Raw genomic sequence first — 26,749 nt, 5'->3', positions numbered from 1 at the left:
CTTCACAACCCAGCGCTCAACCGCTGGGCCACCTGTCAGGCCCTGAAGGCTTTCTTCTTTACAATTGAGTTTCTTTAAGAACAGGTGGCTTTAAAAGACCTGTCATGAAGGCTTTTTTTTTTTTTAAGATTTATTTATTTATTTTTACAAGCACTGGGTACAGTCAGAAGCGCGGGAGGGTGAGAGAATTCACCAGAGCCAGAGCGGGGAGCAGAGCAGGCAGAAGGACCAAAGTACACTGCTGAGGGGAGCAGCTGGGCGGCAGGAGAGGTCCGTGTGCCATGCGGGACCATCCTCCGGTGGCCAGGGAGCAGCCGGGGATCAAACCAGCGCTGCAGAGGCTGCGGGCAGCTTCGCAATCCAACGCTCAACCGCTGCGCCACCAGGGAGGCCCTGAAGGCTTTCTTCTTTACAATTGCAAGATACCAATTCATAAAAAGTTTGTTTTTAGCATCTAGTTTTGGAGTGCTGAATATACCACTGCAGAGAGCAGTGAATTATGCACCTCAGGGCTGGCCTGAGCCTCCTTGGTCACATTGGGGGCATCTCAATCTGTGACCACAGGCCCTGCACTCAGACACCCACATATTAGCCTGCTTACTTGATGTTCCAAATTCGGGAGACTGTAATTTCATTATTTAAAGAGCTATTTATTTATGTGTAGACTGTGTTCTTAAATACGTATTTGTACCTCAAAAGTAGACTTCTACTATCTGAGCAAAGTGTTCTACCCTTTTGAAGAACTCTCATGGATAGGCAAAAAGGCAGCAGGAACGAGCGGATTCACTGTGTCGCCTTTCTTTTGAGATCTGTTTTTGTAAAGCCATTAAAGTAGATGGAGTAAGCTGTAACTATAAGCAGATGTATCAGTTGTTTGCATTTAATCACTGTGATCCTCATCAAACCTCGTGAGCAAAGAAAGACAATTGATATGGAAACGAGTTTTAGTTTCAGAGGCACTGGGATCTACCCCAGTTCTGTTACTTCTTGGAGAAGTTGCTCAATTTTCCTGAGCCTCTTTTCTCGTCTACCTTGTAGGTTTGTGATTGTGAGGATTAAATGAAATCATTCTTGTAAAACATTTACTGCTGAACCCAGCCCTGAGTAAGCATCCACTCAGTGGTGGCTACCATTGTCATTTCTGTCACCATCTTCTGTAATACACATTAGGTAGCACAGACTAGAAAGAGCACCGAGTTGGGAGTTAAAGACTCCCTGGGTTCTAGTCCTGCTTCTGCTACTCTGGAACTTGAAGATCACTAGAGCTCACCTGCAAAAGGCCAGGGAGGAAGTGTATATTAGGTTTGGGTGAACAAGAAATAGTACCAACAGGTTGCTGCAGAGTCTGAAGGGTCCTTGTCTACTTCCCCCTGTGTGCTCCAGGAAGTTCATGTGCTGATTCATTATAAATGGTGATGAATCAGCACATGAACTTACTGTTCCATAACACAATTGGGTAACAGATGCTCTTGTTTCCTTCCTCTCTCAATTCGACCTAAGGCTAGTTCTAGAATCCTAGTTTTACCCAAATTATAAACTAGCATAAATCAAGGTGGGATGAAGGCATATCTGGCATGCAGCCTCTTTTTATACTCTTTCTGTAACAAGTCCTAAACTTTTTGAATCTGATAAGAGCAAAGAGCCACTTAGCTATTCTACTTCATTAATAACCTAGATAAGCACTGTTAAGTGCAAATCTCAGCCCCATGATACACTTATTATACCTAATTATACGATCCTAAGCAAGAGCCTACATCCATCTCTAAAGAATAAGAATAACAATGTCATGCTCAAAGACTACTTGTGACAGGTGAGTAAGATAATGTATGGAAATGTCCTTGGGGATATAGTAGGTTTTCTTAATTCTTTTTGCCCCTTTATCAGGAATCTTCTGTAAGCCACCATACTGCTATAATTATTAAAATTTACTATACACACACACATATACACAGATTGTATTTGGAAAACTTCAATGCATAACTGTATACTTTTATCAGAAGTGATTTCTTCACTGATAACATTGCCATCACCCTTAATGAAATAGGAGGTATAGGTATAAAGGATCTATATAAAAAGATCTGTAATATTGTTAATGATTTAAAGAGATTGTTTTGTATTACCAAGTCTGTTTTCTCCTACCATTAGAACAGATACACTGAAGTCATTTTTCCTGCTATTTCCTGATAGATTAAGTTGAGGAACTGAAAGACTGACTACTCCATTGGTCAACCACAATGTAATTCTTTCTCATATTAGTGAGATGATACTTAACATTTAAAATATGACTTTGTACTCAATGAAGACAAATGTATGGATGTCCTTCTTATTTAAAATCCTGTATCTAAGAAGTATGGCATCATTTTGTGCCAGACATGGAAGCCTGTACCCTCGAGAGTTGGACATGGCTATAAAGGATGAAGTCAAGTGATTTTGGCAAATAGAAGGGCATCTTAATCTTTCTAGGCATGGATGATTGAGAGCTTCTCAATCTTTCAAACAAGCAAATGTGAGTCTCATTCGTTACTCAGATTTCCTAGCAGTGAATAGCACTACTCACAAAGTGAGCCAAGAAGTGTATTAAAGGATATATGGTTGTCTTGGAAGCCAGCACAAGTTGGAATCTATGGCTCTTTTTTCATTCTTGTGGTAATAAAGTAACTAGAAACCCCAATGATAAATAATGACAGAGGCAGACGGGTGTCTCCATGGAGGCTTATAGCCTGAACACTTTACTGCACTTCCTCTGCTGTGTAGTTAGTGGTTAGTTCTGTATTTTGCATTTCCTTTTTTTTTTTTAAAGATTTATTTATTTATTTATTTATTTATTTATTTATTTATTTATTTATTTATACAAGCACTGGGTACAGTCAGAAGCGCAGGAGGGTGAGAAAATTCACCAGAGCCAGAGCAGGGAACAGAACAGACAGACTGATGAAACACACTGCTGAGGGGAACAGCGGGTGCAGCAGGAGAGGTCTGCGTGCCATGTGGGACCCTTGCCTGTGGCCGGGGATCAAACCGGCCCTGCAGAGGCTGCGGGCAGCTTCGCAGCCCAGCACTCAACTGCTGTGCCGCCAGGAGAGGCCCTGTATTTTGCATTTCTATAGAAGATTTCCTGTCTGGCACTCTGATGGACTGTACAAGAGAAAAAATTCACTTTATGGCAATTGCTCTTAAATATTCTGGAAAAACAGGCTGCTAATGTGCCAGCCTGTGTAACGCATGGTGAGCCTCTCTCCCAGCATGGTATAGAGTTTCTATGTTCAACTCTAAGGTTCTTGACAAGTAGGATGGTGAAACAAAGGAGTTAGAGAGTGGTAGTTGCAATGGGGAGTGTTGATTTTGCCAAAGAGGGAAACATTAATTTTTCAGAACGTGTCTAGAGATTATTATGAATGAAATGAAATGCTGACCCAAATTAAGCCTTCATCATGAAGCAGGTGTCCCAGGGAGAAAGTTTTTTTTCTAGTAGAACAGAGCTGAAAAGGATAAAATTATTCTCTAAAGATATAAGACATTTTAAACATTCTGCCTTTTTATTATTAGGAAAAGAAAACTTTTCACAAAAATATCAGGGTTTTATCTATGCATTTTATATATGTAAAATCTAAAATAACCTCTGCAAACATTTAGAGTATATGTTTCCACTCATTTCTACACACACACACACACACACACACGACACATTTAAAAACAAAAATGTAGTTATACTACATGTACTAGTTGTTATCTGCTTTTTGTTTACCAAATTTCACTAATCATGGATGTCTTTCTGTCATTAAATATTGCTCTACAGTGTCATCAATAATTCAGTTTTTTCTCCTCCAGTACAGAGAGCATTGTTTACTGTGAAAGTACTAAACTAACACTGGGGAGTTATGTAACACACTGTCACTTTCCTTAATTAAAAAATAAGTAAGAGCTGAGCACTGGAAGGACCCCTTAGAGCCACCTCTTTTCTGTGTTTGCCTTAGGCATCCCTCTGCAGTCTCCTCACCAACTGTTGTTCAGTTGAGGTAGCTTTTGGTTTGAGACAGAATTGACAGAATGTCATAAAGAATTCTCTGATGCAGGCCTTCTTCAACTCTTCCTCTCTTCTTCCCACTTAACTCTTACTATGTAACATAATATTTACAGTTGTTACTTTATTCTACCATTAAGTCAGCCTGTGCTGACAAATGCTAGTGATGACTAATCATATGAACTTACTAAAAATTCTTAAACGTGCAATAATACATATAAATGTGCTTTACTTTGGCAAGTGGGTAAAATTATCACAAACTTACATTGTGTCTAAAAAGGGACTCTTCTGTTAAAAAAAATAGAGCTCTCCAAAAAAATTGTTATTCTTTAGCAGAATGAAGGGAGGTTAAATTGCTGCTGGTAACAAAGAGGATAACCCAAGTCAAACCCACTAATGGTCCTTGAGAGCTGCTTTTCCTGGGTGTTTTGAAATATGTATTTGTGATAGACATTGCAGCTTTTTCCTTGCCCTCAAGAGCATAGACTAGTTGGGTTTCATATCTTTCCAGCACCCTGGTCCACTATAGTAACATACCCCGCCCCCAAACTGTTGCTGCAGGCCACTTGCTAACTTCCCTGCTTCTGTTTGCACCTGCTATTGCTCATGCTGTGCTCAGCAACCAGAGTGACTCTGAAATTTCAACATCTTCTCCCTCTCCTGCTCATACTCACTAGTGGCTTAGAATAAAATCCAAACTCTTGCTGAGGTCTACCAGGTAGGTGACCTGATCTGGCCTCCTCTCTCCCACCCTTCTATCTGCTACAGCCCCCAGCTTCCTTCTTGCTGCTCCTCCAACATGCCAGACTCAGTTTTGCTTCAAGACTCTAGATCTTGCTACCTGAACTTTTTCTGCTGGTACTTCACCTGGTTAGCTTTTCATTATCTCTAAGGCCTCAGGTCAGACATGATCTCTCAGCAAGGTCTTGCATTGCACCTGTCACTCTGTTAAACATATCCTTCACAGAACTCACCGCAACTCAGTCATAAACATGACTAAACAGTTATCAGTTTTCTTGCTGGCTATCTGCCTCCCTCTTTAAGATATAATCCTGTGAGAACAAAGACCTTATTTGAATTGACTGTGACTTTGCCCCTACTGCTGAGTCCTGACACATAATTGGTACTCAATGAATATAATTCTCAGTGAATTCTTATTAAACTTGAGGTAATACTCTAGAGCCTTCAAAACAAGACATGCCAAAGTCATTTTTGTGTCTCTGTAGCCTCATCTGAACAACTGGGATAGACACCAGTAATCACATTACACAGTTGTCTTAAAGACCTTGAAGATATGCAAAGGTCTTTAAATGAGGCTTAATACGTCATTCAGTAGATTTAACCACTGTTACTATTGTTCCTAACATCTGGCCTTCAGAGCTGGCATTATACTTTACAAACGTTAAGTGTATACACAATATGCCACAATATGCCAGTCACCCAGGATGTTTACACTTTGGACTTTTAAGAGTTCCTTCTTGAAAGGTTTGGGTTTCCGTCTACTGGGTTTACGTTACTTTGTGCTATTTGTCTTTTCCAAGGGTCATCCACAGGTAAAGAAGTTACCTGCTCTTATGGCGTACTTTGAAGATTTCTCCTGCTAGTTATACCCAGATACAGGAATTACCATTGTGGGAACATTCCACTCTGTATTTGTAGATCAGGTACATTTTAACCAAGGTGACCTAATGAGACTTTGGAACAGGAAGTTTATTAGTTAGTAAATCTAATTTCCCCCAAAGCCTTTAGCTACTTCTCATGCATTTACAATGTGCAAAACCTGTGAGAGAGATAAATTGGTATCTGTTCATGTGGATCTTAAAACACAGAGAGGCAAGTAATTGATACTTAAGTGAATGGATAACCAACATCATTGGCCACAAATGATATTAGGCAACTGAGTAGCAGGGGTACTAAGTACCATAGGAATCCTTTCCATTGATTCTCATTTATTGAACACCTGGTGATGTCAGGCATTATGCTGTGACACTTGAAGCTACACAAATATTTGTGAATTAGCCTTAGTAGGAACTCCTGCTCTAAATCGCATGGTCTGGGCCTCCCCGGTGGCGCAGCGGTTGAGTGCTTGGTTGTGAAGCTGCCTGCAGCCTCTGCAGCGCCAGTTCTATCCCCAGCTGCTCCCCGGCCGCTGGAGGAGGGTCCCACATGGCACGCAGGCCTCTCCTGCCACTCACTGCTCCCCCTCAGCAGTGTACTTCGGTCCTTCTGCCTGTTCTGCTCTCCGCTCTGGCTCTGGTGAATTCTCTCACCCTCCCGTGCTTCTGACTGTACCCAGTGCTTGTATAAATAAATAAATAAATATTTGAAAGAAAAAAAAAAATAAATCTCATGGTCTAAGAGGTATTCATGGGACAGTCGAAAAATTTTAACCTTTGTGTTAATAAGTCTACTTACATTAACAAAACAGTCATTGGTTTGCATTCATTGAATTTTCATACTGTGTTTTTGCTAACTTTGGATTTCTGTGCTGACCTAAAGCTCTGAATTCATCATCCATCCCCTACCCATTTCCTATATTCCCTGCCTTGCTTAATGAATGGCACTCCTGCCTTCTCACTCCCCACACTCAGGTATTGGCTCTCTTTCACTAGAGAGACCTTCGCATGAATACCCCTCAATTCCTGAGGTGGCCCCACCTCTCCATCTGTCAGGTCAAGCCTTGGCCCCTGTCACTTAAGCACTTGTACTTCTCAGGTTTCTTGAGGATACAGTGATTCACACTCCTTGAGCCAGAAGAACCCTACACACCTGCAGATCCTTCAAAGCTTGGCACAAATCATGTCTTTTACAAAGTCTTTCCTGACTCATTGTATTATTGTTTTTGTGCAAGGCCACTGAAGGCCCTTATGAATTTTTGGATTAATTAGACAAAGGTGTCATATAATCATCCAGAGGAATGCAGCCCTGAGATAGTACTCCTGTTTTGGTGAGCAGAACCCAGATTGGAGTTCAGTGCCCTCTCACCCTAACCAGATCCCCTCTACAGAGCACAGACTGCACTATATTTAGGGGGTTCCATTTGCCCATATATTTTGCTGCCAGGGTGCAAACCCCTTGTCTGCAGAAAACGGACTTTTATCCTCATCTTTTTATCCTTGTTTACCAGGGAACAGCTTGATACCTGGCATCCAGTATAGTTCAGAAAGTATTTGTTCAGTGAGTGAAGGAATAAATGAAATATAATGCAAATTAAAAATTAATTTTTATTCATCAGAGCAACTTTTAGAGTTTTCAAGATAAGGGATCTTTAATGGGGAAAATAGAGGTTCTATGGGGTGCTGCAGGAACACTTGTTGAGCACTGAATTAGAGGGTCCTGGAGAACCCACAGAAGCCCCACTGTGCTCAGCCCACAGCTTAGCTTCAGGCCTGCTCTGCTTTTTCCTCCAGCATGCCCTGAAGCTAGACCTGTAGGCATGCTTGATTCCCTTGAGGGAGCCTTTAGATAGTCAGGTAGGTGAAATTTGTACTTGACAAGTAAATTAGGTCAGGAACTCTCTCACTTCCAAAGAAATCTTGACATTTAAAAGTGATATGTTCCAAGATCCCCAAGGAATTTTTGGGAGTGCTTTTAAATATTTGTTTTTCATTTACTGATTACTAGAATAGGAGAAAGGAGACTAAAATCTGCAGGATTAGACACCACTGCCAAGTGTATAAAAGAAAGTATGGATAAAACACTTTCTAAATTATAATGCAAATGAAAATGATTTATTAGATTTAAATACATTTTATTTCTAAGACTACATCAGACCCATGCTATGTGCTCACTCTCATGCTTTCTCTCTCTCTCTCTCTCTCTAAAACCCTGACAGTAATTTTTTCTTTGTCTTGTATTTTGAGTCTTTACAAGCTACTAAAAAAAAATCACTTCTGGGAAAATAAATAAGTGAATAAGTGCATTCACTCACAGAAATACATTAATTAATCAATCGATCTATAAACATTTACATGTAATTGTGATACTTTTGACTTTGGGTAATTGACTTGTCTATCTAAAGGAATGAAAAGAGGGTAAGCATGTGACCTCCTAGTTAACATTTGAAGAATCCAGAAAGCACCAAGAGATCTATTAAGTTAGACCAGATGTCTGGAGGGCTTTTAAATCTTCTTTATATTGGTGCCAGCATGATTTCCCAAAGATGGGCTCAGACCTGCCTTCCTTGAGTGGTTTTGGCTGCATAGATTAAAATGAGGTAAACTCATTATAGCCTCAGTGAGGCTGGCTTTGAAAGATTTGAAAAATGTTCTTTTATTGAGACTGAATAGCTGGATGTGCTTTTGCTGCCAATATCAACATAGTCCAAGGGCCCTCCTGTTATTTTCTGCTAGAGTTTTCTTAGGACATGGAATGGGGCGGGGGAGGGGGTGTGAAAAGCCTCAAAGGATTGTGTTTTGTTTTGCTTTTTTTTTTTTTTTAATTCCTGTTCTTGGCTCATACAGCAAGTTGATGGTAAATATTGGGCAATGTATTTAACCACACTATTCCTCAATTTCCTTGCTAGCAATGCTGTCTTGTTTATAAGGAGTTTTGAAATTTTTGCAAGCACACAAAATGCTAGTGCAGATATCTAACACAGATAACATATTTCTCATCTACTTGATGTCTCTTCAATAATAGAGACCACCTGTATCAGACCCACTTGGGGTGAATGTTAAAATGCAGACCCCTTAGGCCTATTCCAAACCTTCTGAATAGAATCACAGGGGATACAGTCAAAAATTTCCATTGTAAACATGCTCCTTGGGTGATGCTGGTGCCTTCAACATAGCTGAATATCTTTGTTTTCTGGTGAGCCTACAATAGAACTGGATGTTTTGTACACCTAAAAATTCCTCGGTATCTCCCAGGGTTTTTTGAAGTGATTTAATCTGAACTATTTCCCCTAGAATTTGTCTATTATGATTGAATCATTCACTTAAAAAACACTTGAAGTTTGATCTTGCTAATTCCTGTCCTGAAAATGTATGAAATTTAATTGGATGTTGAGGTCTAGCTGTTCACAGTCAAGGGTGGGATGAAATTAACATTCATACTTCCAAAAATATGAGAATAGAGCTGATGAACATCAGCTTTTGACTTAATGCTGGACTTCCCCTAGGAGCCCAACGGTTGACGTCCTACTTTTGATTTGGGCACTGACTCAGCTTGGACCTTGGGAAAACCACTGAATCTTTCTTCACAGTTTCCCCCTCCACAATATGTACTTTCTGCATCCTCATGAGACATTTTCCAGAGGAGCTATTCGTTTTATTCAGAAGAAAAGTTCTGTTATGGCAACCATATGTTATGCAACCACGTGTAATTTAGGAAATCTTTGGTTATGGTATGTTCTATCTTATGACTGTAGAAAATCAAAAGAAATTGTACAGTCTTTCTGTTTGTGTTGGGGACTGAATCTTTAGAGAAAAGAGTACCCAGGCTTATGGATTCACTACATAAGATAGTACAGAAACTAAAAAAAGAGACATGCAGAGTTCCTGTTTCTCTGCTCAGAAACTTGGAAGAATATAGGGACAGTTGTTTACCTCCAGCTTTGCCCCACCATCTGCCCAATAGGGGTGACCCTCCTAGTTCACATTTATCTCACTTGCCACATTTTTGTGGATTGTTTTATTGCCATGAGACCAATTGTCACTTCCTATTGCTGCATGACAAATTACCACCAAGTTAGCAACTTAAAACAACAAACAATTATGATATCACTGTTTCTATGGGTCAGGAATCCAGGCACAGCTAGTTGCATCTTCTACTCAGTGTCACATGGGCTGAAGTTAAAGTGTCAGCTGGTTTGCATCTTCTGTGGAGGCTCAACTAGGGAATGACCTGCTCATAAGCTTCCTTAGGTTGTTGGCAGAATTCATTTCTTGCAGCTATAGAATTCATGGCAGTTTGCTTCTTTAAATCCATCAACAATGAGTCTCTGTCCTCAAGATGCTTTTTTTAATAACTTGCCTAGCAAGGTCAGGTCCATCCAAAATAATCACCCTTTTGATTAACTTAATTGATTAGGGAGCTCGAGTACATCTGCAATAAACCATCACCTTTGCCATATTCCAACGGTGACAAGTGCTACTCTCACCAAGAGATGGGAGTTACAGAAAGGCCCGAGTTATGGCTGGTCTGCTTACTACAAGACCACGATGACTTCAAATCCAGCATTTATTCTAAGTGTGTGAAAGAGGTTAATTGCTTTTCAGACATTACTCTTTCTGAATTCTCATTCCCATATATGTGGTCTTTTTGTTAATTCTTGATTAGCTAAAATTAACCTTTAGTTAAGGGGAAAGTATTTGGTTGGCAGGAGAGAAGAAACAGGCTCAACCGGTGTGATAGTTACATTACACCCAGAATCATCCTGTCCTAAGCAAGTCAAGCATTAAGGACTGTTGCTTACCTAGAGATTCACCTTGAATTTCTTTTATTTCCTGGTTCATCCACTATGATATTCAATTTACAAAAATGAATTTACACACATCTATCCTAGATTACAACTATATAAATATAAAAAGACTTTAAATGGTAAATGATTATGCATCTATTAGCATAGCAATTGTGAAAAAGAGAAAAAGAAAATAACAAGTATTGCTAAGGGTGTGAAGAACCTGAAACCCTTGTGGGTTCTGCTGGGAGAAATGTGAAATGGTGCAGCCAAACAATATGACAGAATTTAATTTTTTAATTAAAAAAAAATAAAACTAGAATTGCCATGTAAGCCAGCAATTCCACTACTGGGTAACTACCACAAAAAATCAAAAGCAGAGACTCAAACAAGAGATTTGTATACCATTGTTTATAATAGCATTATTTATTATAGCCAAAAGGTGGATACAATTCAAATGTCCACCAATGAATGAAAAGAATGATAAAATGTAGTATAAACAGTCAATGAAATATTATTTATCCTTTAAAAGGCAATTCTGGGCCTCCCTAGTGACCTAGGGGTTAAATTTCTGCGCTATCACTGCTGCGGCCTAAGTTCAATCCCCAGCCAGTGAGGTAACCCACATATGGCACTGCAGACCTCTCCTGTCTAGCCCACTTCTCCCCTTAGCAGTGTATTTCAGTAGATCCACCTGTTTTGCTCCCCACTCTGTCTCTGGTGAATCCTCTCACCTTTCCCTCTGCCCCCAAGTTCTGGCCTACACTCCAGTTCTTCTACTCAAAAATTTAAATAAAAATTTAAAGTTTTTTAAATGGGTCAGGAAATTCTGACCCATTCTACAACACAAAACTTGAAAACATTATACTAAGTGAAATAAACCAGTTGCAAAATACAAATAGTGTATATTTCTATTTGTATGAGGTACCTAGAATAGTCAAAATGCATAGGGGCAGAAATTGGAATAGTGGTTGTGGGAGCAGGAGGAATGAGAGTTAGTGTTCAATCACACAAGCATTTCAGTTTGGAAAGATGAAAAATTTCTGGAGATGAATGTTGAGATGGTTGGAGAAAAATATGAATGTAAGTAGTGCCACCAATTTGAACACTTGAAATGCTTAATATGATAAAATTTAGGTGATATATATTTTTTTCACAATAAAAAAATTAAAAGAAAAGATAAATGGGCAAAAGAGAAGAAAATGTATATCACAAAACAGGAAAAGTAACAAGCAAATTGACAGAAAGATGCTCAGTCTTGTTGTTAAGAAAATAATTGTTTTTAATTTCATTTAAAAGAATTTTTTTAAAAGATTTATTTATTTGTACATGCAGAATGGGGATATAGGCTGGAGGTCTAAGAGGTTAGAGGATTCACCAGAGACAGAGTGGGGAGCAGAATAAGCAGATCTACTGAAATACACTGCTAAGAGGAGCAGAGGGCAAGACAGGAGAGGTCTGCTGCACCACGTGGGTTAACTCCCTGGCCTGGGATTGAACTCCTGTTGTAGTGACTGGCATTAGCTTGATAGTGCTGTGTCTAACTCCTGCACCACCAGGGAGTCTCCCTAAAAGAAATTTGTAGTCTAAGAGAGTAATGACTATTATGTGTCTAATGCACAAAGCCTGTAATATATAATTATATTGAAAACATTTTGTTGAAATATTTCTTCGCTTCTTCATTCCCTCACCCTAGAATAAAGTCCTTATTTAATATTTTTATTCCAGTGTTTCACATAAGATACATTCCTAAGACTATATGCTAATTCACTTTTTTTTTTTTTAAATTGAAATCTGCTCCTTGAGGTCCCAGTTGAGTTTCCAATATAAGGAAGTTATAATAAGAATTGTGTTAAATGCAATTCTAAAATAAATTTATTATATAAAAAAATAGTGTTTGGCTGCAAAGATTACTGGATCAATTTCCCCACTATATATCCCAGACTTAGCAATAACAAAGAAGAGTCATGAACTCTGAGCCAAATACTATCTCTACATCTTAAAACTGGTATTCTTATAATATAGCAGCCTCTGCATTCCTTTTTCTCATAAGCCATGTGGCCACACACCTGTTTTATTATCTCTTTGTTATGCTTTCCATGGGTCATAATCATATTTTGGCAATTTAATGTGGGCAATTAGAGTAAATCTTTTTGATGATAATGAAATGAAGCTAACAATACATCTCAATATCTGGTCAAACACTATATGAGCAAGCATTTTATTAAGCATATTTCTGTTATTTCATTTATTCCCCATCTCCTCTTGAGACAAAGGATATTGTTCCTATTTTATAGCTGAGAAACTGAGAATTAATTCACTCCAAATTACATAACTGGTTGGTAGAGCTAGAATTCAAACTCTGATCTGTCTGATCTTCCTATTAAACACACACTGCAATAGGAATACTATATAATTTTATTTCTTAAGTATAAAAGTGATTTATAAGGATAAACATTTAAACATGTGACTTTGTAGCAATAGTCCATTAATAAGCAGAGCTCCTAAAATTCCATATAAATAGAGAAATATTTTCTTTTCAGTCAAAGTTGTTTAGCTCACACAAACAAGCTGTTGCACATTCAAAATACAATGTTTCCTATTCTATGTCTGTCAAAAGTGCAGATTTGCTTCCTGATAAGATGTACTATTTGAAGACTGTCTTCTTTTCTTATTGTGATTCAGGTGCAAATAACAGGAAAACATATTTTTTTCCAATCTTGGCAAAAGGGGAGGTATGTCCAAAAAAGAATACTTAAAGTGATTTAAATGGCCATTATTTAGGGAATTGTGAATTAGGAGAAAACAGAGTATAGCTCAGAATTCAAAGAAGTAACAATGGTCATTTGAAGAGGAAAGGCCAGCCAGGGAATTTCGTAAGACACTAAGCTGTGAGGCAGGTCTTCAGAGACGCTACACTCCTTCCTGCCCATCAGAACAAGAAAATGCAAAACTATAAATGATCTGAGAGACCTCGGCAAATGCCAACTCTTTGAATGAATTGCTTTGAGAGGGCTTATATTTGTGTATTAAAAAAAAATTAACATTAAGAGAGTAACAAACCAAACCTTTCATTGTAATTCTTAGACAACTAAACAAAGAGTAATGTGTGTGTATCTATATCTACACACAAAATATGGATTTTAAGTGGTTATGATATGTAAACAAAATATTTTTGTTTTATCCCATTTCCTTTAACAAAATGCTGAATTTTAATCCTGAATTTCTAAAATGTTTTCAGTGTTTTCTTAAAAAAGTGAAAATTGGCAACAAATCAGTTTGAATATGAAAGATAAGTATACACACACCCCCCCATCATTTTACTCAAAGTCTTCTAAAATATGTATATGACTTCTTCTGTTTGCAGAGCTCACACTTGTTTTAACCGTCTGGATCTTCCCCCATATCCATCCTTCTCCATGCTTTATGAAAAACTCTTGACAGCAGTTGAAGAGACCAGCACCTTTGGACTTGAGTGACCTGGAAACACAATGACTGGCAGTGTAAGGACAGGCAATTTCAGAAGCTGCTCTCAAGAAGAATGGCTGAACCTTGGGAGTTTCAAGAGCAAGCTTTCATGAGAGTAGAGCTGAGTGCTGTTATTTTCCAGGAATATGTGCTTTGTCGCTTTTGGGGGCTGGATGGTGGTGATGAGTCCTCTTGGAAGGATTTGGGTGAGCTTGATGCCCAGGGAACAACCCAACAGTCTCTCGATCAACAGTTCTTGACTGCCAAACTTTTTACCATTTGTTATGTTCCAAGACAAAGATGAACCTGTACATGATCAACTCCTAGGGACTCGGGATGGAAACTTACCTTTGAACGTGGTTCAAGCCAAACTAGCAGCACTTGGCCCAATCTCCAAATTAGTGAAAGTTTAATAATATAATAAAACAAGTATGTTTCCTGAAAGTACATTCATTTAAGCCCTAAGTTACAACAAATACTCATTTTCTTGCTTATGAGTGCCTGCATGGTGTGCACCATAGGTTGCAGCTTTCAAGGGACACTAATGAAACCAAGTCCATATGAGGTAACTTTAAAGATTTGCAATAAGGTGGTCTGTGACATGTATATGCAAGTGGTGTGTGTGTAATTATGGCTGAAGACAAACTGTTATACAATGAATTACTAATGACAGATTTTATGCTTTATAATGCATGAAAACAATTTTAAAATAACTAACAATTAATCACAGCATATCAGGAAAAAGTACACAGTGAGTTCTGTTTATTTTTTATAGGTTCATTATATTTATGTTCTTTAAAATGTATATAAGAACCTACGTATTATACTGTATGTATCACCTGTTCCATTTTCATGTTCCATCCATGCTTACTCGGGCATCATGCTAGTATGTATCCTTTTAAGCACTCTCAAGGGAACAAAAGGGCCTTTTATTTTTATAAAGGTACAAAAAAAACTCCCCAAAATATTTTGCACTGAATGTACCAAAGTTGAAGGGACATTACAATATGACTTAACAGCAACTCCATCACTTGACAAGTATGATAGAAATAGCTTCCAAATCAGACTTTCTTCACAGTGCCATGTCTACCACTACAAGGACTGTGCATCTAAGTAATAATTTTTTAAGACTCACTATATGTGATAGTATGATATGCATTTATTTAAAATGCATTAGACTTTCTTCCATCCATCAAATACTTTACAGGATGGCATTTAATACAGATATTTCTTATTCCCCCACTGCTTTTTATTTGTACAGCATCATCAAACACCCAGCTCTCTTAGGGAGCCATCAGCAACACCGAAGAGATCAGCTCTCTTTTAGTAATAAGATTTCCATTTTCTCTCATCAGTGAAGACGTCACAAATTGAAACTCTCAGTACTATATTTCTAAGCCTGCATTTTCACTGATGCATAATTTTCTTATCAAAATTAAGAAACAATTTTTCTATGGTATCTCAGAAATTGCATGACATCACTAATGTTCTTTCTGCTTAGTTTTATCAGAGGACATCCTTCATTTTTATTGCTTTTGGGGTTATTCCACATCATTGTTTGTTTCTTGACTTATGGCCATAACTAATGAGACATACAATAGAATGAAGTTAAATTGTGGGTAATAAAAACACTGGATTAACATTTGTTTTGCCAGCCTGTGGTTTTATAAGCATTACCCAAACATTTCTTTGAGAATTCTATTTATTAGTAACCATGGAATTCCTTTTATAGGATGTTGGCAATCTTATACTTTATAGAGGTCATATGCATGGTTTTCATAGGTGGTTTGTAAGAACGGATTGCTCTCCTGTTAGTTAAGCTATGTTTACTATGGGGACCCTCAGGAAATAACCCACTCATGCTGCATTTCTGCAAAATAGGCAGGTACTGCAGAGTGAGGAAATTTTCTGGGGAAAAAAATGGTTGCAGTTATCTGGTAATAAGAAAGGAAGATTCATCTGTAAACTACAATTGGGGCAGAAAAAAAAGGGAAGCAAGAAAAATTATAACTGGAAATGTTAGTTTGTGCTTACTGATGAATTTAAGTATACATTTAATTTTGCAAATGATTTTTACTTGTTTGTATTTTTTTCATTATAAGGAAAAAATATAACATGCATTTTTAAAAAACCACATTTTTGATGGTGTATAGAGGTTTCAGATCTGGTATTCTCTAAACAGTTGATATGGGAAGTTGCATTTCTTTAAAAAATAGAATCAGAAACCATGTTATCTTTCACTTTTGTTTGTGACATCTTGTTACCATAATCCACATTACTGGGTGAAAGAGATTTGAATAAAATGTATGTCTTTAATTATTTCTAACAAACATACTTCTTTGTTAAGACATCCAGCTTCTTCCCAAATAACAGTATAATTGTCTAGTTGCTACTAATCTCAGAATTAGAAATGATCAAAGATGTACTTAGCTTGACAGAAGACCAGGATAAGTACTCTTTTTTTAAAGATTTATTTATGCATACAAGAACTGGGGGCCGGCGGGTACAAGCCAGAGGTGTGGGGGAGTGAGAGGACTCACCAGAGACAGAGTGGGAACAGAACAGGCAAATTGACTGAAATACACTGCTGAGGGGAGCAGCGGGCAAATCAGGAGAGGTCTGCTGCACGATGTGGGTAGCTCCCTGGCCGGGGATCGAACTTGTGCTGTAGTGGCTGCAGATAGCTTCATAGTGCTGCGTATTAACCCTTTGCACCACCAGGGAGGCCAGAGGATAACTAATCTATTCCTTTTAGTGAAGCAAAAAATTCCAATAATAACTTCATAAAATATCAAATAACATTTCCACAAAATAAATAACACTTTACTATTCTCTATAAATGGAAATATCCTAAATATTTGCTTCTAGACTGTGAGCCTAGATACTTCTATACAAGCCAGTCACAATACCTCATATAGGCATTAGAACACCTCTCAGATGAGAGAAGAAGCATGCTATTGGCATTCACTCTGTGCCAGCCACTGTGTTTGATGATAGAGCTACAAGATTCAAAATCTCCCTTTGAGAAGCTACAGTCTAGTGGAGTAGACACCAAGGTTCCAAAAAGTATTTTTAATAAAATTCTATTCTACAATCAAAAATGAGGAGAGAGTAGTTTATTCCATCTAGAAGATACATCTAGATTCCATCTAGAAGGCTTCATACATGGGAGGTAGTATGACTTAAAAAAATATCACAAATGCTCTTCTGTTGGTAAATAGTGGCATGCAGGAGTGTGTCAGTATTGGTCAAGTGTTGAAGCCCAGGGTGCATTTGTTTACACATGAGAGTTTAAGTGTTCAGGTGAGAGCTGAGCCATGAAGGAGCAACTCAAGGATTTCACATTACCAAAGAAATGCCAAAATTATCTTCACTAGTTTCCCTTCATTTCCCTGTATCTGCATTATAATCTACATTTGATTTTCAGTGGTAAAAATCCCACCCATCTCTGGAGTCAAAACATTTTTCTTGTGTACAAAGTGAAAGAAGCTTGGTCGGAGACATGTGGTCACAATTTTCTAGCTACGTTATGTTTACAGTATAGTAGAAATTCTGTAATAAATGAAGGAAAATCTTTTTCACCTACATAACAATCAGAAGAGGTGAAAATGCATTCGAATGATGAACAATATTGCTAGAATATGTTTGTACAGCACTGTATAATTTCAATATGTTCTCAGCACATCATCTCTTTGGATTCTCACATATTTTGAGGGGCAGGTATCAATACCCCTCTGGGTTGAGGCTGATTATCACGAATGACTTGTGGCATGAATTTTGGTACTTTATAGTTAAAATTCTAGGTTTCATTCTGGAGAAATGTGGATACTAATGTTTCCACCATCATATTTCAGTGAACTTGCAAAGATGCTTCATATACTCAAACTCTCGCTTTTCAGTGAAACATACTTTAAATGTGATTCCTTCTCAAGAGTCTATAAAGAAATGAGTAAAAGCATGGAAAAACTCCACCATGGACTTAAGTTGCATTTGAAAACTTGTTTCGAAAAATTAAAAACAATGCAAAGTTTGATTAATTTGCTGGATTTATGTAGTATACTAGTTTAGTTTTCTCAAATATGTGGAAACAAGATAGTGAAAAAGCACTTTAATCAGAAGCCTTGTGTTATTTTTAAAATTTTAATAAGGATGGATCTAGAAAGCCCTGATAGCTGAGTTCTAGTGACGTGGACAAAAGAACCAAAAAGAGGTTCTCTTGACCTCTTTGTCCTTCTCACATTCATCCAGACATCTTTTTTTTTCCCTCTGCACAAATTATATTCATAATCATTCTAACAAAGTAAACATTTTCCAATTTGACCCTCTTTAGGAAAATCCCAAGACAGGTAAAATGATGCTATGCCGCCATTAAAAGATCCTATAACCTGTATAGTGAAAAATAAGCAAATAAAGAATGTAGTCTATTCTCCAAAACTTGAGTCTGCTTTCAGGCCCTTTACTATCCCTTATCTGCTTTCCCATTTAGTTGATGAGTGAAAACACTCTACATCTTAGACACCTTACTTCCATGAAATTTGAGTTTAAGTAGATGAAAATTGTCACTTTCACTTAGATTCTAATTTTGCAAAACCTATTATCACGCTAGTTTGATTGTTTTCCAGATAGAATTGTTTTTCTAACATGGAGCAAGGGGATGTCAGAGACATTAAAACTTGCTAAACTGGGACTTTAAGGGTAACCACTGCTCCCTAAAAGAGTGATAAAAAAAAAAAAAAGGTGGAAGAGCTCTGTAGCTCCAAGAATGTAATGTTAATTGTTGATTGATCGCCAAGGTTGGAGAGTGGTCAGTGCCTTCCAGGGAGCTGGCACAAAGAACATGATGAGTGTGGTGCTACCCATATCATAGCAGTCTGGGCCAGAAGGGCTGAAGCAAGGGTTACTACAGGACTGTGGCAAAAGGAGAGTTAAAACAAGAATGAAAGGATCATTTTAGGGCTTGCTTGTGGGAAGAGGGGGAGGGTAAGAACATATACCACCATTTGATTTCTGACTTTGAGAAAAAGAATGCCCAGCTACATAAGAGGGCACTGCTTGATAATCGACCTAGTGGAAAATACCCTCAGATTATAACTTTAGTAGGTTGGTAACATTTTCTGTATTGCAAAATAGAATTTAGCCCCAAAAGTATTAAAGCTAAAATAGCTTAATTGGAAGATTGGGCAATTTCACACTTAACTATGTTGTGGATATTTTTTAAACTTAAAAATTGTTACTGTTATTGAACTTTGTATAGGAAACAAAAGAAAGGGTGGTGCTTGACATTTGTTATGTTTGATGTGTTTTTAGCAGACATTCTTTGACGTTAGAGCAGCTTTAGAGACATTTTCATGGTTTCTAAGATGTTTCCTAGGTTTCTAAAAACCTAAGAATTAGGTTACTGAATTGCAAATGGAAACCTAATCAGTGTTTCCATTCAGGAAGTTAATCAAGATCAAAAATGCATTTGCTTAGATTTAATCTGCAAGATAGTTGATTTGGCTTTCATGGTCAGTTTATCAGAATAGGATGGCCCTAGTTGTATGGTTTCTGGGGAACACAGGAAAATTAAGTTTATATAAATGATTTTTATGTCTAGTGGCCTTGGGCAGGTGATATCTTTCCATCCAATGTACTTTTAAGATATCACAACCCTGAGGATTGTTGATAGGTGTGTTGTATGATTCAAAGTGAATCAGCTATTACTGATGCAAGTAAAGAACCATCAGTAAACTGCTTACTGTCACCTTCTATACAAAAGGATGGATAATGTTCAAGAAATATCTTGGAAGGATTAACCAAGAAATACATAGTCCTGAATGTTCTTTTAGGACCCTAATACTCTGAAAGATGTAGTTACAACCTATTTTTATTTATATGATAATATCATAAATAAAATTTGGGACTGTTAATAAGCTAGAAAGTGCATAAGATGACATGTTTTTATAACAGGGATGCAGGCATTCCAAAATAAATAAATAAAAAATACATGCATCTCTCTTTGCCTCTTACTGAAAGTATTAATCTAATTTTTATAATAATGCTTACTTTTTAATATTAAGCCTATATAAAAATATTTATTTCTAAGATTTCAGTAGAGCACAGGTGGTGTATTTTTTAAGCCTTTCCATTTCTTTTCACCAATTCCACTCATTGTATTTACTACAGCATTTCTATTTTTGTTGCATTGATTTAAGCTTCATATTTATTCAATGTGATATTTAATAGAGAATAAAAATGGAGGTATTTGCTATTGGCATTAAGATTATACTACTCTCATTTCACTTGATATTTAAATTTCAACTCTTTTTCAAAGCAAATAATGCAGATTATTGTCATCCTAGAAATGATTCATCGGTGGTATTAAATGGAGCCTGATACTCTGAAATGGAGAGTAGTTGTTTGTTTTCTGAAAAGTCTGTATTCTTATCCTCACCTGAGCCCCTGACTTTTGTGTTGTATTTTTTTATGATTCCAAAATGCTTTGAGGGAAAGATATTTTAATGTGTACAATTTGTTTTATTTTCATACTGATCTCTATTTTTGTTTAAAACCATGTTGCATCATGAAATCACTTAATCAAAAATAAATCTTCTTTAAAAAATACATTATGACTTTTCTGTGATACATTTGGGGAGGAAAAAACTGGAGTAAGATTAAAGTTTCATGGGATTAGTACACAGCTTTGTGCATACAGGCTTCTCTCTTCATGGTGTTTACAGATAGGAATTTATTTTGTTTATCCCTACAAGAATATTTTACTATTTGGTAAGCCATCAGTCAATCTTTTCAAAAATGGAAATCATAGCCTTTTAACTCACATGGGTTGAGACTATTTGTTAAGTAATCTTCGTAGAAGGCTTACTTGACAAACATATGCGTACCACCCCTGCCACCACCATACACGCCAACATAATCACCAATGTGTCACTAAGAAGGACATATCCACAAGCCTATGGGAGCCAAGTAGGCATTTAATGAGTGAAACTAGCTAGGAGTGAGCAAGAGAGAGTAGTGAGTCTTACCTAAAGGTCACAGTCTAGTATTTTGCTCCAGCAGATTTTGACCACATGAAATTCAGGTCTAATGTTGAAAAAACTTCTGATTCATCAAGAGAAATTCAGAAACTATGTCAACATCTTTAAATTTTGCATCAAACCACTGATGTGATTGAAGACTGTCCATATAGGAAAATGTAGCTTGAAGCCAGGCTTACCATATAAAATTATTTGTAAGTTTCATTTACTTATACGTAAAACTTTCATATATTAACAAGCTTGGTTTTAATTTGAAAATAGTTTCCTCTATTAGCTTTAATAACAACTGGTCCTCCATTTTCCCCATATATTAAAGAAATTTGATGTAAGATATCTCTTTGTGCCTATTGCTCAGTCAGATACTTTGTGCCCGGGATGTGCACTCACTGGTTTGAAAATCAATTTCTATGTCATCAGAGTTTCCTCCTCATACAATATTACCAATAATTTGGAGCTAAAATGCTTAGGTTGGTTTTCTCTCGTCTGCAATTATCCTGTCTGTTATGTCACTTGTAACGATGTTTAAGGAGGAAGAAGATAATAGGCTGTCTGAATCTTGGAATTAAGTAGGAATGCCAATAGTTTTGTGGTAGAGTGTGTGTACAGATCCTTTGGTTTGAGTGTCATGGTTATACATGTATATGCTAGTCAATAACATTTCCTCGCTGACTTTGGCCTTCCATGAGTTGAGATCCAAAGTTAAGATAGAGAGATGACTGATTCTAGGAAATATACAAAGTAAGCCTGGAGTATCTTAGAGTGCTAAAAGTATGGAGGTACTTTTAAAAAAGGGCTTACCCCACAGGAATATGTCAAAGGGAATAGTACAGTACAGAAGGAAAGGGGGGAAGAACTTTATAGTGAAAAAACATTTCACTATAAGGTAAGTGACAAACATTACCTTGGCGAGGTTATCAAGGCCATCATCAGTGGTCCTATATCCTGTGGATAGCCTGTATACGTGACATGCTGTGATAAAAATGGCATTTTACTGCAGTGATCTTCCTCCCAAAATTTATACCCAGTTCAACTATGAGAAAAACATCAGACAAATTCCAAGAGAGGAACATTCTACAAAATACCTACCTATAATCTCTCAAAACTATCAAGGTCATCAAAACAAGAAAGGTCTAAGAAAAAGTAACAGTCACATGGAGTTTAATGAGACACAGTATTTAAATGTACGGTGTAATCCTACTTGATAGGATCCTGGAATGGAAAAAGTATGATCTTAGTTAATATTCATGCAGGAATATCATACAGGCTTACTAGCATTCTTGGTAAAGCAATAAAAGTAGTTGTTGGTGAGAACTTGTGGGCTATTCCTGAATCAAAGGATTCCACTAAAAAATTATTAGAAAAAACAAATGAATACAGTAAAGTAAGAGACTACAAAATCAATATATAAAAATTAGTTCATTCCTATATATAAGCAACAAACTAGAAGAAAAAGAGAGTATGGAGGTTTCTCAAAGTATTAAAAATAGACATACCATAAGATCCAGCAATTTCACTCCAAAGAATGCAAAAACACTAACTCAAAGGGATACATATATTCTTATATTCATTGCAGTACTGTTTCCAACAGCCAAGGCAAAGTCATGGGAAAAACCTACATGCTCAATGATAGATGAGAATATTAAAAAGATGTAATATATATATGTATATATACACACACATACACACATGCATACATGATGGAATACTACTCAGCTATAAAAAAGATGAAATCTTGGCTTTTGCAACAACATGGGTGGAACCGAAGGAGATTATACTAAGCAAAATGAGTCAGAATCAGAAGACATAAAACCAAATAATATTTATATTTAACTTGTATGTGGAATATAAAGAAACTAAGCAAAGGATCAGACAATACCAATTAAAAAAAAAAAACACCTTGAAATCTGACTACAGAAATGAGTTTACCAAGAGGAAAGAATGGGAAGAGGGAGTCTAAGGGGACAGAAAGCTCAATTGATTATGGCGCAGGATTATTAATGGTTTAGCAGTAAGCATGGTGTGATAACATTTATTTGAAGAATTATGAACCTATACCTTAAAATACATACACCGTTGTAAGCCAATTTACAATAAAAATAACTTGATTTAAAACAATGAAAATGCTCATGTTTTGAGAACTATGTGAAGCAGTGATTTTCCCGCCTGGTGGTGTCATGTGATCATAAAATTCAATCCCATACACAACCTAAAAGGAGAAATTTGGTTGGCAGTAGCAGGGAAATAAGTTAGCCTATGGACTTCACATGCGGTTAAAAGGAACGTCTATTAATAGCAACTCGTAATTATCATCTACTCTTATCATTACTATATAAAAAGTCACAAATTTTAATACCCACATGAAGATAAGGGCAATCTCAGAATAAAGAACTCTCCTTTAAATAAATGAATCTATTGATAGGTTGCATTTTGATATTTACAACCAGTATTCCTAGCTACTACATTCTATATAGCATGGAACAGTGTGGCACATGGAAAGTGCTCAAAATAGGATGCTGGTGATAGTGATTGTTTGACATCTGACCTCCCACATAAAGAGGCCACTGTCCTACCTGAAAGAGTCCTGCTCTGGTGTTCAGAACATGGACTGACTTGGAAGAAGCCTTATTCACCCCTCTGCAATAGGCCCCTATGGCTCTCACCAAAGAGGAAAAAAAACCTAAAAGTGAATTTGCTTTAAATAAAATAAATCCAACCTTTAAAATATAACAAATCTAGTCCCATATCCTGGCTCCACCACCACTTACTTGTTGGTCAACCTCATCAGTCTGAGTCTGGTTATTTTAATTTGTAAAATTAGGGATAATTCCTTTTTCATACAGTGCTTTTTATGTTAAATGAGATAACATGTATCTAGCATGTTGCTTTGAACTTGGCAAGTGCTTAGTATTTACTTCCCTTTCCCCTTCTGTCCAGGTAGACTGGCTCGCAATATACTGTCTTTGGAAAGCCACCAGATCTTAGGTTTATTTGGTAGGGAAAGGGTGACTAACCAAACAAAAAGCAATTCAGCCTTCCCTAGATCAGATAACTAAAATCACTTAATTCCTCAGATCCCTTTTGAAACTCTTTTGAGGATGAATCACTTGACTGTGTCTATCATTCCACCCATCCACCCTTCCATCCATCCATTCCTCTCCATCCTTTGATGCAACCAACATTACTGAATTGCTACTTTGTGCCAAACAGCAGGACAGACACTGGGGAAGTCATGCTGAATGAAGCAATCAAGTTTCTTCTCTTTAGATTGTTTACAGTCTTATGGGGAAGACATGCACTAAACAAATAAATCCATAATTATGAATTATGATAAAAAAACAAGTGTTATGAAGAACTGGGGAGTAATGAACATGACAGTAATGAACAGCATTTCAGAGGGAGTAACATTTAAGGTGAAAACTGAAGGTGGAGGTACAGCCCGCCACTGGAAGATCAGAAAGTTCCTGCAGTAGCCGGTCATTGAAGTCTTTTAACATCGATTACAATTATAGACTATACATAAAAGACATGATCACCTGCAATGAGAATCTTCCTGCATACACATTTATTCTGTTTCTCTGAAGAGTTTTTGCATACTTCCTGTTCTTTCGAAATTAGATTGCTAGATAAGTAGTTTTCTACTATCATAACACAAAGTCACTTGTATAATGAGGGATGGAAATAGGACAAAAACAAAAATTAAAAAGCAGGTAACATACTACTTTGGATATAATGCAATTTACTGAACAGGATGTGGGATTTGTTATCTGAATTCTATATCCGTGTCTGGCTATAAAACCTCGAGTAGGTCACTCAAATTCTCTGGCCCAGAGTTTTCTGAGAAAAAGGAATAATAATGGTTACCTCACAACTGTGTTTCAAGAATTCAATGAAATGACATATATAGGGCATCTTGCACAAGAAAAGTATTGCCATGCTTTACTTAGAATATTGCTGTCACTTCACTGCAAAAATATCCATCCTGTGTATTCATATTTAGGAAGTCTCTCTACAGAAATATCCACTATTAAACACAGGTACACTCATGAAATATTTTCTGCAAACCTTAGCTATTGGTTTGGAATTCTCATGTCTGAGCTAAATGTTATCATTTTAGTTGATACATCATGCTTGATTTTTCTAAATCCCCACCTAAAACTGCCTCAGGAAATCCATGCAGCATTGGGAAGTAAGTATGAGCCAATCAGTTGGGGAGATGTAAACACCAATTTTTTGGGTTACACCAGGTCTCCTAACGTTGCTTACATGCAATAGCCATGGGGCTCGGGCTGGCTTGCCATCTGGACTTTTGGTCTTCCTGGCAAATTACATTCTGATTCTCCTTTGATTCCCCACTGTCCATGGTTGCTCTATTGTGGGGCCTCCCATACATTTCAAGGGAAGTGGGGAATAGGTAGGAGAGAAGAAAAAGCAGTTAAGATAATTTTGCTCTCTGGATAGTTCTCCCTGTTAGGGGCAGACCAGAAGAGTCTACAATATTCTGCTCTAGATAGGGCCCTGTCCTCTGTAGGGAAAGCCACTCCCAGAATCCCTTTTCTCATTTATAAAATGAGATTATTCGAACCTTGCTTACAGTGAACTCGGGACTGTGGAGGCACAGATAAAATAGCAGAAGCAAAAGCTCAATATTAACCCTCAAATGCTGTACAGACTTCAGGTGCTATTCATATTAATAGATCCTGGGCAGCATTCAGCATGCATGGCTGACCCTGAAGCTTTTTAGACCTGCTCAGGACTGAGATAACAGAAGGGGATTTTTCTAGGTCAATGAGTAACGGAAAGAGTCTCAAAGGCATTGCCTATTTTTACTTTGAAAGAGCAACCTTTGTGGAGATAAGTTTACTAGTAAGAAGAACTCAAGAGCCGGACGATTAAAGGTAATTAAAAATGATACAAAGCTAGCCTATTTTGATGAGCTGTGTAATTTATTTGGGCAAACATAAATGTGCTGTTGACCTTGGTTAAAGCAAAGTAATAGGAACTGATCAAATCTTTATTTCTGTAATTTCCTGTTCGTAGCAAGTAAAGAACACTCTAAGTGAGACACAGCAAGAAATACAGATGATTTTATCCTACGTAGCTTCTCTTGATAAACCAGGATAATCATCTGCAAAGTGCTAAAAAATCTCATGGTGGGCCTCCAAGGTGGCGCAGCGGTTGAGTGCTGGGCTGTGAAGCTGCCCGCAGCCTCTGCAGCGCCAGTTCAATTCCGACTGCCAGCGAGGGTCCCACATGGCGCGCAGACCTCTCCTGCCGCATTTCTCAACTTGTCTCAAGGTGGGTGTTCTGATTTGTGCATTTCTGTTGGCTTCTCCTATAAACAAAGCCTTCCCATGAGAAGCTAACTGTGCAAATACAAGAATGTAGATCCACGTTCCCTAAAGTCAAGTCTGCACAAAGAGCATGATGGCGTGATAGGAAAAAGTGAAGGGTTGCTTCCTATGTATGTTTTTCCTAAATAATCACAAGACACCACTTCAAAGGATCCTTAATCGATGGTAGTATTTCAATTGTAAAAAAAAGATGCTTTTGCTAGTCAAAATAGAAGTCCCTAATAATCGGACTTAGCCTGAAATGTAAGATTTGAAGTGCCCAACTGGCCCGCATACTTTCCACCTTTGAAGTCAAGCAAGAAGGTGAGTAGAACAGAAATATTTTAACATTTGTTTGAAAAACTGTAGAAGTCATGACAATTCCAAGCTCTAGAAACTCACGCAGAAAAGCATTCTATTTTATATATCACATTAAATAGCAACAAAAAGTAACCTAATAAGAACCAGTTCCAAAATCCTTTCTGGATAATTT

General features: G+C 37.3%; 1 protein-coding gene across 1 annotated transcript in view; it reads left to right on the top strand.

Annotated features, from left to right (window-relative positions):
* HECW2 (HECT, C2 and WW domain containing E3 ubiquitin protein ligase 2) overlaps window positions 1-13,903 on the top strand; it is a gene marked incomplete at both ends in the record, with an annotated part of 211,556 nt that extends 197,653 nt beyond the window's left edge. Inside the window, one exon of the mRNA XM_084247786.1 lies at window positions 13,792-13,903. Within this exon, the coding sequence (XP_084103912.1) occupies window positions 13,792-13,903 (112 nt within the window). The remainder of the gene's footprint in view (window positions 1-13,791) is intronic.
* Between the last annotated feature and the right edge of the window lie 12,846 nt (window positions 13,904-26,749).

Source organism: Talpa europaea (assembly GCF_964194135.1).
Source record: "Talpa europaea genome assembly, chromosome: 1".
Taxonomy (NCBI): Eukaryota; Metazoa; Chordata; class Mammalia; order Eulipotyphla; family Talpidae; genus Talpa; species Talpa europaea.
Note: the sequence above shows the minus strand (reverse complement) of the source record. Positions and strands in the feature narration are given on the sequence as shown.